The sequence below is a fragment of the Convolutriloba macropyga genome, chromosome 2, assembly GCF_964194025.1.
Source record: "Convolutriloba macropyga chromosome 2, txConMacr16.3, whole genome shotgun sequence".
Taxonomy (NCBI): Eukaryota; Metazoa; Xenacoelomorpha; order Acoela; family Convolutidae; genus Convolutriloba; species Convolutriloba macropyga.
In genome coordinates this window covers 44,774,675-44,789,310 of record NC_134469.1, presented here as the reverse complement: position 1 = coordinate 44,789,310, position 14,636 = coordinate 44,774,675, and the positions used below count along the sequence as shown (strand labels likewise).

Here is a 14,636-nt window from a genome sequence, read left to right as displayed (position 1 = left end):
ATAATTGCTGAACGTTGCGGCCGAAAACCAAACTGGGAGTCGTGAAGTGTTCCTTTAACGTGCTCATAGAGTTTGTTGAAAATAAGTTTCTCGAAAACTTTTGAGAGGCAACATAGGCAATTAATTGGTCTATACATGTTGATTGCGGCTTTATCCCCCTCTTTGTGTATTGGTGTTATGTCACTTTGTTTCCAATATGCTGGAAATTTACCTTTGTTAATGAATGTTTGAAAAAGTAGAAGTAAGGATCTGCTTATTGTTTTTGATAGATTTTTCAGAAACAGGTTACTTATATCATCAGGGCCGTTGGCTTTACTAGTATCAAGTTTGTTTAGTATACTTTCAATTTCTTTTTCTGAAATATCAAAGCGATTAAGATCTTTTTCTTCAAAATTGAACTGGTTCTCAACATTCGATATTTTTGAATTAAAAACACTCTGGAAAAATAAATCGAACAACTCGGCTTTCTCTTCATTGGTGTTAGCAGTTTGTTCATTTAGGTGCATCTCGCTTGGGAATGGTGTGACTTTTTTAGTTGATCGTAAATAATTTTGAATAACGCTGAATTGACGTGTTGCAAAAATCTCGCTTTCATAAATGACTTGATCGTTTTTACAAAGTGTGTTGACTTTTTCTTCGAGACAATCTATTTTGTTTAGTGTGCTTGGAGCAGGACTTGGATGGGCAATTGCTTTTCGTTTCAAAGTTGATAGTTTTTTCATTTCATGGGATGTGCTTTTTGACACCCACGGGGGGAGCTGTGATCTGTGCTGAGTTACTCTTGGGACATTTTGATCGAAAATGCGATTGAACCATTCATACCATTGTTTAAGAAGTTCGTCAACGTTACTGTAACAACTATCTAGTCTTTTGTAAGCGTATTTTGGTCTGCTGCGATCGGTCGCTTGATCGTAGTTGCATTCGTATCGTGTTATGTAGGCGTAATGATCTGAGCATTTTTTGTTGTTGAGGGCATAGTTGTTACTAATTTTGGTTTCGATTTTCGAATTGATCCAAATTTGTGGTTCGTTTGTTAGGAAGACATCTAGCTGTTTTTGTACCCCAAAAGGTCAGTGAAGTTTAGCATTTGTTCAAAATTTTCATCTACGAAATAGTTGAGCCAGGTGTTGTCAAGTTCATCTGGTGACGACATTTGTTTCCAGTCAGTGGTTGAGAAGTTGAGATCTCCTGTAATGATGATTGATTTTGGCTTTGTTTTCTTCTCTAAAAACTTTAGCGTTTGTGTGAGGTCTTCAAACTTCTGCTTGCACCATCTGTAAGGGCTGCCTTTAGGTGGGTTGTAAATGCAGACAATTAGGATTGAGTCATTTTTAGTGTTAATTTTTACGATTAGGCAACCCTCACATGTGTTCTTAACGAACAATTCTTTAGATTGAATGTTGTCTTTTACCGCCACTAGAACACCTACATGTTTTGAGACACCGCATTTTGAATTTCCGTCATTTCTGTGAATGACATAATTTTTGAGAAAGAGTGCTTCGTTTGGAACTTCTTCTGTGAGCAACGAGAAAATCAAGAACTTGCTTGCACGCCCTAAAATCATCTTTTGATAAAAATCAAAAATCCGGCGTGTTTTATAAAGTTAAATGCAATGGACGCATTTCCATCTATGTTGGCCAAACCAGCCGACATGCTACCACTAGAATTGTGGATCATCGAAAGTAAGATTCCCCAGTTGGACAACACCTCGTTTAATGTGCTACAGCGCACAATATTGAATGGGACATTCTTTATGCATATCGCGGGGTCGAAAAACTAATTACAATAGTGATCTACATCAAAAAGTTGAAACGTCAACTAAATATGCGGGACGAGTACCGGGGGTGATATCTTAAAAGGGTAAAAAAATGAACAATCATACATTACTCAGCTAAGGCTTCTAAAATCACAACCACTTCCCATATTCAGTTTCTTGTCAAAGGCCAAATATAGACACCAAAAAGATATACTGGCACTATTTTGTTACATCCTGCATTGTCAATGACAAATGCACATGGCGTATTGTATGTAGATGTGGAAATTGCAATCCTTGGGAAAAGTTAATGTGTATGGGCGAACAAACGAGGGTACAGACCATCCGTGGGTATAAATGATTCCAGAATCTTCAACTGCTGCTACTACTACTTTTTCTTGCAATTTTAGTTGGTGGTGAACCAGTTTTCAGGCTATGGTTGAAACATTTCAGTTGAACCAGTTTTCAGGTTATAGCTATGGAGGCTGCTGGCGGCTGCCTGGCAGGTTAGAATAACAACGCATTTGCGTTTTGTTGCCCCGTAAACATCCATTGGCGGCTTTAGTGGGTATAGAAATTATTACTGCCGAAGTAATCCACTGAGGTTAATCGAGGAATAAATAGGTAACTGCAAAGATAAAAGCAATAACCAAGAAAAGCATAGCCCTATTGCGATGCTTAATTATATGCAATTAAAGATCTAGCTCTATGGATCAACAACTGTACTCTCTTCGATCTATTGAATGTGGACTTGTTCAGTCTACAGACTTGATACTTATACATTGCGAGTCATCTGTCAAAACAATTATCGTAACATCTGGAATAATTTGATGGAATAGTTTTGACTGGACGGAGGGTTTACGAAAACTCTTATCTAAAGATCTTAGCTCACTATTTGTTTTGATTAAGGTTTTTTTTTAATTATTAATAGCCGCACAGCGATAGCTGGGGCTATTATTTGCCTTCTCTTGGTTTTTTACAATTCAAAGAATTTGATTACAATTCAAAGAATTTGAATTGTATTGGGGCGCTGTCTTTTTTTTTTAAGATCTGTTCACACATTTTCATGATTTTTGAAGTCAAATTGGAGTAGTGATTTTGGTCACGCCGAAACATGAAATGGAGCGAAAAAGCGAGTGGTTTTGCGGCGTGGTTTTTTGCTCTAATTTTAAAGTAGAGTGAGAAAACGGTGTTTGAACAAAAATTCGGTTTCTCGGTAGTGGTTTTTTTGTTCACATGCGGCAATTTCACTCTGATTTTTACTTTTTTTCGATTTTTTTGATCGGATTTTTTTCTAAATGGCTTTCCCAATCCATTCACAGCTCATTCTAGGCCTAGTTTTTTGTTTGAATTAAATTTTCATTTCTCGCTAGTGGTTTTTTTGTTCACATGCGGCATTTTGACATTGATTTTCTGTTTATTTCTTAATTTTTTGTTCTGATTTTTTTAAAAATGGTTTTCTCAATTCACTCATAGACCATTCTAGGTCTAGTTTTTCTGTTTAGTCAATGAAAATTCTTTGAATTGTACGTCAGGACTTGTCCTGCTATGTTTTTTTATTTCGTCGTCATGATTTTTGTTACGACCATATGACGTCACAGCCACTTTTTGTTCATTCGTTCATGCAATTTCAACTGAAATGCATGTGTGACGTCATTTTTCGCTCTTAGTGGAGCGAGTTTTTTGTTCATGCGCGTGATTAAATTTTTGGTCACACTTGACTTACCTCACTCTCAAAAATGACTTCCTCACTTTGAAATTGACTTTTATTTACTTTAATTCAAAGAGATAAGGTCAAATGGGTGTGTGTCACTCTAAATGAAGGTTATTTGAGATCAGCTAATAGAGGCAGCAATAACTTTATACAGATTTTTAATCAAAATATAACATATCAGCCTTCAATGAAAAAACGAATTTTTTTGGTCTGTCTTTTTTACTGTTTTTTTTAGACTGCCGATCTACGAATCTATTGCGGCTATTTTCTGGCAATCTGCCAGCTATGTTTTAATTTATTAGTTACCTTCTGTACAGGCCTCTCTTCGTACTGTTAAAATTCCATAATTGGTAAATTCAAGTCTGTTACTACTTCTATATAGCAGTTTTTTTGCTGAAAACTATCGATGTTTTTTTTTTACTTCTGTAGCAATTGAGAGGCAAGTAATATCTAAATTATAACTGTTACTTCAATCTATATACTGATCTTTCTGCATGCTCTGGCCGAAACGGTGTAACGCTTTTCTGACGCTAATCATTGTACTCCAATTTTAACTCCTTATATAATTGGTACAAAGGGGTTTGCACAAAGTTTTAGGGATTAGTTTTGTACCGTTTGGGGTGAAAATTTTGCGGGGTGAAATGATATAGACATGAGCAGATAAGATATTAAAAGATGGAGGTTAAATGAGTTTGGGTGAAAATAAGTAGAAATGGGTAAAGCAGTGAACTCACTTTACACGCAAGATATTTCAGGCGCGGCAGGTGTTGTGGCGTGCCATCCGTTTGATGTTATCAAAGTTAGTGAATACTGGTTACTGCTTTTTTCAACGGAAGCTTTTAATTTGCTTGCTGTTATTTTTAGAGCAGGCTTCAATCACAAACAGTCAACATTGCCAGAGATTGGTGTCGCAATTTTTACCGGGCTGTATATAGTTTATTTTAAAATAAACTCTGTTGATTCAACAGATTGATCCGAGTTAAATAAATGTAGATTAAAAGAAATTCCATTCATATATGTGTTCCTCCCGTTTGTTAAGAAAATTGAATTTACCCTATAAGAACCAATTTAACAGTGGAGTGCTGGTTAAATATTCAAGCCAAAGAATGCACTTGATCTAATCCTGCTTTTAATATTGTGCGAGTGACAATTTTGAGGAATAAACAGCTATGAAAACGCTGGAATGCCAATCTCTGCTGATTCTTCGACGATCAAAGGATGAACTTCTCCGAGGCCTATGGAGAATATACAAAACTGAATCGGTTTGTTGTTAAATTCTTTACAACATGAGTATTTTTATGTTCTGCGGCCTATTTGCATATGGGCTGTTTTACTGGTTTTCCCTAGTTTTTTTTGTCCGAAATAGCGATTAATATGTTTAAATGGGAATCCGAAAGAATACATGACGTTTTGTCAAACTGTTAGTTCGGATAATTTTCAAAAATTAAAATTTGTGATTTTTTTCTGTACTTGTGCCAACCTCAAAACTTATCTTTTTTAATTTTCCTGCACTGTTGAGATTTTAAATGGTGCTTAAACCAATAATAATAATAATAACCTCCTTTGGTAGTACATCGGTACCAACCACCGTCATATAGGCTACCCGCATGTTAGACGATAGCATGAGAACACCTCGATGTCTTTTACCCTAGGTTGCAGCCTAAGGTGTTTCTTTTACTGACCTGAAGAATAACGAATCCTTGGTCAAGAGACCAGAGCTTAGGTCCGTTGCTCATCCGGGGGCGTCGGTTATTGAGGAGTTACATAGCGAAGTCCTTTTTTATACCATATTTTATAGCTAACTGTCTTGTCTGGACCAAACATGCAGTGTAGCCACTATCATTTACGCACTGCGTTTGCAATCACAACACAACTACACCGAAAGCATCTTTGTCTATTGCTGCATTGGTTTTTTTGTGGACTGAACATTGCATTTGTATTACTAGATGTCTCTTCAACTGCCAACCATTTTTCCGTCATACGGTGTAGCAATCTTTTACGGTGTAGCAAACAGAAGAATCTTATACGGTGTAGCAAACAGAAGAACATATAGAGATGAACAAACTAACCGAATTAATCTTTTTTCTCGCAATAATTCTGATTTCGGATCTATTTTTTAAAAGAAAAACGAAGTTCTCACAACACAAAAATGTTGCAGATACCTTGGTATGGTCAGGAACCTTAATTTCGATGAGCAGCTAAATAAAACGTTAAAGATGTTTCATGCTATAAGATCAATATACCTAATAAGACATCAAATTCCCCTGAACGCTCACTTTCTTATTTTAAAATCACGTGTTTTTCCACACATCGTTACCGGCAATCTTTTTTTCAAAATTTATCTGCAAAAACCTGAAACGCATTAATCAACAGATTAACCGGGGTAGAAAGGTGTGCTTTCTACGCAAAAAGTATGACAAAGCGAGAGATCTGCGAATACAGACAAAGATCCTACCAGCTGAGCTAATAATAGTAAAAATTTCGCTAATCAAATTTCATGACATAGCCAGACCAGAAAATACTGAAAATTTCCACGGGTATCTGAGCCTTCATCAAAACACTCGTACAAAACAAGTTAAAGTTAGACAGAACGTCAAAACCAACATTGGATTGAATTCGATTGTTCGTCAATGCGTACAAAAATGGAATAAGTTAACACAATGGCTTCGGGTGGCAAAAATGAAACGTAACGTGAAGAGCTTTTAAAAATTATTTTTATTTTTTGGAAGAAAACAAAAATTATATACTGTGATTCTTTAAGAAAATTGATTGATGTTTATAATTTGTGCTTGAATGATTTAAGGTATTGGTTGTTCCAAGTATATATAACCATATTGTTATATTTTTAATTTACTTGTTGCCAAAAATGTCTTGCACTGACGATGCTTTCGGTACTATATAATTTCAAACCAGTTGTTGCAATATTGGAATTCTCAAAAGATCTTTTGTACTCGACAGAAGTACCTCCGGTACAAGCCACTGTTTTGCTAAGCACGCAATTTTCAAGTCATTACCTCATAGGTGATAATCCTGCCGCGATTCGTGGTTATTTACTTTCACTATATGCTTTGAATGGAAGTTATTGGTTTTTGTCTACAATGATTCTTGAAACAACGAAGTTTCCTGGGCATTAAGAATACTGGCTTCTTTTAACCTTATTCTAGCTGACATCTAGTTATTTTTTTATTCTAACAGGGATGGTCGATTATATGCGTTTACTCTTCAAATTTGATTAGCCTTGATGAGTTTTTAAAACTACAAACATAGCTCTAACTCGAGGTCGTTTTTATCTATATCAGTAGCTGAGAATGCACGAAAACCTTTAAAACATGCGAAAGCAGAATAATTTAGTTTTAGGAGTGCTACTAGATGTGTTGAACATTGGCAAGTACATTTTTGGTGCCGTTTGCAAGAGTCGACAAGTTTTAATTCGCTTTTAATGATTAATAAATTAATCTTTAACTTGCGGTTCTTGAAAACTTGTGGTTCAGCAAATGGAACTAAGAAAATGTGTGCTAAGATATAGAAGTTAACGGGTAGCAATTATATTAGTCCTGTGTTCTCTTTTACGACTCGAAGAGGGGTATTGAGATTCTACAGGTTTTTTTTAGCTGACGCAAGTTTTCTTGACTTGAACTCCCCCCTCCAAAAAAGGCCCCTTACATAAGCTAAAATTAAAAGCTGTGTCATCATTTTTTAAAACCATATCTACAGTTTCATAAGGTTTTTAATTTTTTCGTTATTTCTTTTTAATTGCTCTCAAACGAAGTTTGTAGCAATTATATTATTCCTGTCGGTATCTTTCATGCAATTTTTCGTTTGACCGATTTTTCTTCTGACGCTTTTGACTTTTCGTCCTCAAAAACGGGATAAACAGGTAGCGCCTAGCGAGCATTAAGTGCTTTTAGAGACTTTCAGCTCTAACTGTTTTGGAGGCATACTTATGGTGTGAAGGGTGGTTCTTAGAGGTTGAAGACACCCCCACTATTGTCCCCCACTGCGCTGTTGCCCCCACCCCACTGTTTTACAATTTTTTTCAAGCTTTTTAAAAATGTTTGTAGTTTTTTGAGTTCTTTCAGCCCTAGGTGTCAAGGAACCTCCTCTAGGGTTTTATAATAGGTTACTGCATATTTTCTAAAGGTAATGGAATGGTTTCAACTTTTTAACATCACAAATTTTAGCATTTTTTTTTGACAAAACGTGCAAATTTTTTGATTTTTTTGACATTTATTTTTCATTATTCACCTCTTTCCAGACGCAGAGGCCAGAAAGTCATTAAGGATTTGATAATAAGTAATTGAAAAAATTTTATTTGCCATGTAGCTTTCAATTTTTTAATATGGCAATTTCAAGCGATTTTTTTGGAACTTTAATTTTTTTCAATCGCTTTTAGGTTTCTGCAGCTTGGAGAGCCGAGGAACCTCCTCCAGGGTTTGACAATAGGTTACTTTATTGTTTCTAAATATAATGGAATGTTTATCAAGAATTCAACACTACGAATTTTAGTATTTTTTTTTTACAAAACTTGCAGTTTTCAATTTTTTTTGACATTTATTGTCATTATTCAGGTTTTTCGGCCTAACAGAAAATCTGCGTTAGGTTTTGATAATAAGTTACTGGAAAATGTTTTTTGGCCATGGATTAATTTTCAACTTTTATTATCACCAATTTTAGCAGTTTTTATGCACTTTGCAATTTTCCAAGTTTTTTTTTATTTTTTGGGCTTGTTCAGCCTCAAAAGCCACATAGCCTCCTCTAGGGTTTGATTATAGGTTACTGAAAAGCTTTTAGATGTAATGGAATGTTTTCTTATCAGCAATTTTTAAAAGTATTTGCAATTTTTGCATTTCTTATCATTTTTTTCCGGCAACAGGGTCCTACTGTCCTCCTCTAAGGTTTGATGATAAGCTGCGGCATAGTTTCTAGAGTTAATGGAATGGTTATTAATTTGTTATTGACTCAAGCTTTGGCATTTTTTTGATAAAATTTAATTTTTTTTTCGAATTTTTGTGAAATTTTTTATTATATTCCAGGTTTATGGATCGTTATGAGCCAGTGATACTATTTAAAGCTTGAAATAGGGATACTGGATAGACTCTTGAGACAATGAAATTGTTTTGAAGATTTTAATATTCTGAAATTTAGCAGGATCTAAATAAAGTTTGCGATTGTTTTCAAAATGTTTGAATATTTTTTTCCTTTTCGGACTTTAACGATCATTACTGGCCAACGAAGCTTTTCAAATCCTGCAGATGGGTTCCTTGACATAACTCTAGAGACAGAAAAAGTTTTGAATACTTTTTTCTGCGAATTATGGAAACTTTTAAAATTTTGCAATATTGCAAATTTTTAAAATGCGGTTTTTTTCTATTTGATTTATTTACTAACACGGCTATTAAACTAATGTTTGTAGAGTTGAATCAAGCTAAAGCTGGCCGCACTAAACCGTGGCCAGCTGCTGACTAAGCCAACCGCTCGCGGGTCGTTTGAGAGCAATTTGCCCGACGTTAGTCGGTTATGTTATATTGTCTTTTTTTAGGTAAGGTTAGGTTAGTAATTATTCTACCGTATTCTATACAGTATTCCACCGGCTGGGTTTTTTGTGCAATTTTTCGCTTGACCGATTTGTCGTCTGGTGGATTTGACTTTTTGTGCTCAAAAATGGGATAAACAGGTGGCACTCGGAGGGCATTAAGTTCTCTTAGATCCCTAAGCCTTACCATTCTCTAAGAAAGCGATTCAGCAAAACTTTTGGGGGCCATCCTCCTCCACCTGTCGATTTGAACCCCTCCTCTCATCTAGCCTTCGCAACCCCGCCCCCTGTCGCTGGACCCACCTTCACTAACGCTTGACCCGCCCTCTCCCCAACGCTTGACACCCCCTAGGACCCCCCCCCCCCCTAATGCTTGCATCAGCTGGCTACTACCAAAGCCAGCAATTTGACCCTTCGTTAGTGGGTTATGTTTGTTTGTATTCATTCGTAGTTTCTGTTCGGCCTAAACTAAAGCTTATACCCTCTGAGTAAAGTTTTTGAATGTGAGAACGGTACAATAAAAAATATTTGGAAATTGTACAGGAGCTTAACGTAAATGATGTTGATAAAATGGTCGAAAAACAAATTGAAGAGCACAAAATGAATAAACCTAAACCTGCCTGGTTTGCGTTCGATGGATTTTCAAAGTAGGTAAAAAATTATCACTTAACTAAAATGTATTTAGAAAGAATGTTCTTGAAATAACTAGACTTCAAAGGCTACAAATTGACATATTTATGTTTTCAATGCACAAAGCTGGGTGCTGCGTAGCTTTGTTTTTTTTTTACATCACGAACATCGTCGATTTTTTTTACTACACGTACATATTGCTTTTTTGAAGTGTGATTTTGTTCAGCTATCGGGATGGTTCAAAGGAATGGCGACGCCTCTGATTGGGAATGCAATGGTGTACGGTTTAATGTTTGGAATTAATGAACTTGCGCTCTCTATGGAAAGCGTTGACAAGGACAATCCATGGCATCATGTGATTAGCGGATTTTTTGGGGGAACTGTTCAATGTGCAATTGGATCTCCTGTTGAATTAGCCAAAATTAAACTCCAGGTTTGCCATGGATCTAATTAATCTTGATGGGAAAGAAGATAGTAGGACAAATTCTGCTATGTTTGGCCGCGTATTATAGAACTTAATAGAACGCGCAATTATCAATTATCAATTACAAATTTATATATTTCATCTTTTGAATTTCATCTCATTTTGTGCTAGCGTTTTTTTACGTCTACACTTAATATTGCACCCTGCACAATTTGCAACGAACTCTTATAAATTTAATTCCTTATGGTCGATTTTTAGAGAGCAGTTGGGCTGCTACGAAATTAGAAAATAACGCTATCGAATGAGCGGATAAAATCAAAGAACGTAATGAAGGTTTTAGTATCCATTATGGCATTCTATATCAAGTGTCTAATCGTGATATGTAGAATTAGGATTAAACAATTATCCATTCTACACATTGCTGCACTACAGTTTTCCCAACTTAAAACTATTGTTTCAATTATCCGTCAAATGTGAGCTTTTTTTGCTTCGGTTTGTAGGGTGATGTATTTTTGCACAGAAAAGTGGTATCATCTAAAATTCGCCAAAAGTGGATTGATTGTCGAAAGCATTTTCCAATTCTAAGTTTGACAAAGAAAAATGAAGATAAAACTTTTAAGATTTTCCTCTTTTTCACGCTTCAAATAAATTGCTGAGTTTTTTAATGTAGTCGAAAGTAGTTAATTAGAAAAATTCGGCGAGTTTTAGGCTATTTGAGCGTTTTTGCGGCATATTTTTTGTGGAAATTCGTTACTGTAATTGAGGAAAATGGTTGCGCACTATTCTCAAGTAGCGGCAGTTTACTACTAAACATCAAATGAAACGTGCGCCCATATGGTGTAATTTTAAAAAATATATTTGTGGCTATAGTGGTATATAATAACCTCTAAGGACGTCATTTGGAGCCCCCTTAGTTAATTTATTTACTCCCCTTCCCTCCCTTCCCCTGTGCCCGACTGAAGCAGGCTGCAATAGATTCGAGCTTCCAATAGTCGTTCAAGATCAATTCTTTCGACGACAGTCGGTTATATTTTTATCTTTAACCCAATGTTTGAGCTGTGCGTTTACTAATCACTGTTACTCCCTGTAATTCTCTTTGTGTTACTTACTGAACATTATCAAAGTGAGATATTTTGGTGATCGAAGTGTCAAAAGGAAGTAGTTAGGTGAATAACAGGCAACAAGATGCTGCATATGCAAATCAATTGCGATTGTCGAGTTTCCTGTCGCCTCATGTTTGTTCAGTTCAGCGACAGCTCACTGCGTGATAAGCTAGCTGGAAACAAGGATGTTCAATTTTATATGACCGCCGTTCATAAACAACAAGGCAGACTGTCATTGGCTTTCAAGATGCCAGAAGTCTGTTTGTTTTGGAACATTATCCTATATATTAAACTCATGAGCTCTAAAATGGGACAAAATTTTTGCATGTTTAGGGGGCCTCTTGATGGGCATGTTTAAGAGCCGCTTTGAGCAAGATGGTTAAGCGAACATATCGAGAGTGGTCAGTGGCCTAAAAGGCACAAAGGAGAACCGAACCTGGGACAAAAAACTTAGTAGGCGCAGTTACCACGAGGCTACGAGGGCTTCAAAAGTATGCTCGCCCAGAGGGAGGATTTACTGACCCGGGTACTACGTGTTTTTAATTGCTCCCGAAGGAAGTTTGAAGTAATTGTAAATATGTGTTTTTTTGCTAAGTTTCAGCTTTACAGATTCTGAGCTAATCTAGAACACTCTTAGTTTTGAACCAAGTTTTGCCCGCTTTATTTTTTGATGTTTGCGTAATCTCAGATGCACTCAATCTGAAAAATGTTTCTGTTAAGATAAAAGCGGTTGTGAGAAACGGTGGTTTGTAGTAGTTATAGTGCAGTTCGTAAGATGGAGGAATGCGAATCTGATGTTTGAAATATTTTTCTGTTACCATTATCCATAAAATTGCTATGAAACTAAGTTTTGAGCAGTTTTAGTCGTATTGTCTAATCATCCTTTTTAATAGTAAATATCAGTTGCAATTGAGCACAATGGTCAACCGCGCTCCTATTGTAACATGTTTAAGGGGTCCTTAATCATGCAAACTAGCGTAATAAATGCGTTTTGAGTCGCGCTTTTCTATCATTTTTAAGGTCCTAATGTGCACATTTTTTGCGCTCATATTAAGCATGCGATATAGCAAAAACAAGCAAGTCACAACGCCATTGTCCAGAAATTTGCTGTAGAGAGAGCAAAAAAAGTACAATACGCATAGATAGCTTAAGCGGTGAGACCTATGTTTGTTAAACGAGGGGGCAGGGGCTCGAGCCCGAATTGGTGCGAAAGGAACCTTCACTTCTTTTAAACCTTCTATTCGTATAAATGATTTTTTTGTTATGGTTTTGCGTGCCTGCTAGTGTTTAGTCAATCCATTGCATATAGGAACAGATACAAGCGGGGAGTGAAAAGCCTAATATCACAGATAGCGTGGAAATTTGTGGGTCAACAATTTCCTCTGTAAGCGAGCGAATTTCTGTTAGCGTGCGGCTTTTTAAAAAGTTTTCTTTCAATTTGTTTTGGTTTAGATGTTTGATTGTGATTTTATAATTGTAGAGTTTTTCATAGTGATCTGAAGGTTTCTGGCGTTTAGTATGTGTTTCGTGCTAATTTGGAGGTTTTGTGCCAATTTGGAGGCTATTTTGCTGATTTTTAGGTGAATTTTAAAGCATTTATCGCTTAATAATTGCTCTTGAACGAAGTTCATAGCAATTATTGTAAACGTGGTGATCTTTTTCACGCTTATTTTTCACTTGACCAGTTTGCGATTTTCTATAACATTCTTTGACTTCTCAAGTGACTTACACGCTTTCGTTCTTCATTTTTGAGTGATCTCTTTTGCTCTCACTCCGAAGTAAAGCTTGTTAATATGAAGTCGGTAGCAGCAAAGCAAAAATAAGGGGCAAATAGCACAGTCGACAATTCTTGTAGTTATGAAGCGGGAGGTCGGTGGTTCGAATCCCGGTGGGGTCAAATGTTTTTCCACCCGCCTGTCGTTCGAGAGCAATTCTTCTGACATTAGTCAGTTTGTTTTGTGCTACTGCCTTAAGTTGCACATTAAAAGGCGCCAAAGAATATTAAGATATCAAGTGTGTTCAAGTTTGTGTGTACAATTTAGTGGGGTTTTGTGAAATATAAAAAAAATCGTGAATTTTGATTTAAACTTCTTAATTTTTTGCCGCTTTTCTGTAATCTTAGACAAGTTTCTTAGCCTATTATGGCTTGCCTATTGTTGTGCGAGCATTTTAACACTCTTATATGCTTCACTCTTATAAACTTCTCTTTGGCTTTATATGCCCTTGTAGCATAAAAAATTCTCTTTTATAGCTTATTTTTTCATGAAATACTAAAAAAAACATTTTTTAAAAATTCTCAACATGAGTTGTTTAAAAAAGTATTAATTTTTGAGAGGGTTGTTATTTTCTTCGAGTCGTTTGCCGAATTCTTTTGGTTATTTTTCAATGATCAGTTCACACGTTTTGATGATTTTAAGTGAATTTGGAGCAGTGATTTTGGTCACGCCGAAACAGGAAGTGGAGCGAAAAAGCGCGTACATTTGCGTCGTGAAGTTTTCTAATTTTGAAGTTGGGTGCGAAAATGGTATAGTGGTTATTGTGTTGCAGTATTTCAACCCGCCTGTTACTGGTAGGCGTAATTTCTTGTAATAGCCATAATTGACCTGGGCTCACCTTGCCTTTTTGAGCAAAATGAAAGACTTCATGACAATGATTTTCTAGGCGAACGCCGAAAAGGATGAATAATTTATGGAGTTATGATCTTAGGTTCAAGGAATAGGTATCAACTATCGTATTGACAAGACGTATCATAGACAGTATATGAACTCAATCCAATGCTTATACGTTATTGGTAGAGAGCAGGGCTTAAAGGGCTTCTACCGTGGTCTGTTGTCAACCCTTGTTAGAGACGGACCCGGATTTGCTGTCCAGCTCGGAACATACGAGTATTTAGTTAGATTAAAGGGCATAAACGGAAATGAAGAACGACTATTGTATTCTTGTCTTTTTGGAGCCATATGTGGCTGTTTTGGCTGGACGTCTATCTATCCTATCGATACTATTAAGACGGAGTTTCAAGCCAAAGAGCATTACAAGTCATACTTAGACGTCGTCAAATTTTTGGCTCAGTCTGAGAAAGGACTGATTGGTTCCCTATTCAACGGTTACAAGGCTTGCATGCTGAGAAGTATGGCTCAATCGTCTACTATCTTCTTTACTTTAGAAGCTTATCGCTATCTGTTGAGATAAGAATCAATCAACAAATCTGACTCAGATTATTTTGGTGCTGCTTTTGTAACATATCTTTTATTGTCGCTGCTTTTGTAGTATATCTTCCAATTAGTAATAAAACCTAAAATTCTCTTAATTGCCGAATAATTTTCATTTCGATGAAATTAAAGTAATATAGTAATGTCGCAATATAGTAATTTTGTAGGTTAATTACTCTTTACTGTTTTGATGTCGGCAAATTTTAAGGTTTGTGTCTACAAAATAATCGCTTATTACAATACTCTTTGATTTCTCGTACACGATTTAAA

General features: G+C 36.1%; 1 protein-coding gene across 3 annotated transcripts; it reads left to right on the top strand.

Annotated features, from left to right (window-relative positions):
• Window positions 1–1,067: 1,067 nt before the first annotated feature.
• LOC142358694 (mitochondrial basic amino acids transporter-like) lies at window positions 1,068–14,606 on the top strand. Of its 3 annotated transcripts, none has more exons than XM_075410214.1 (6): window positions 1,068–2,259; window positions 4,223–4,266; window positions 4,332–4,368; window positions 4,677–4,729; window positions 9,857–10,063; window positions 14,321–14,606. In XM_075410214.1, exons 1-6 carry the CDS (start codon window positions 2,232–2,234, stop codon window positions 14,339–14,341), a joined length of 390 nt encoding a protein of 129 aa, XP_075266329.1. In that variant the 5' UTR covers window positions 1,068–2,231; the 3' UTR covers window positions 14,342–14,606. The 3 variants fall into 3 exon arrangements, with proteins under 3 accessions (XP_075266329.1, XP_075266330.1, XP_075266328.1); XM_075410215.1 differs by lacking the exon at window positions 14,321–14,606 and adding an exon at window positions 11,491–11,932; XM_075410213.1 differs by having other exon boundaries at window positions 1,070–2,259; window positions 13,864–14,606.
• The last annotated feature ends 30 nt before the right edge of the window (window positions 14,607–14,636 follow it).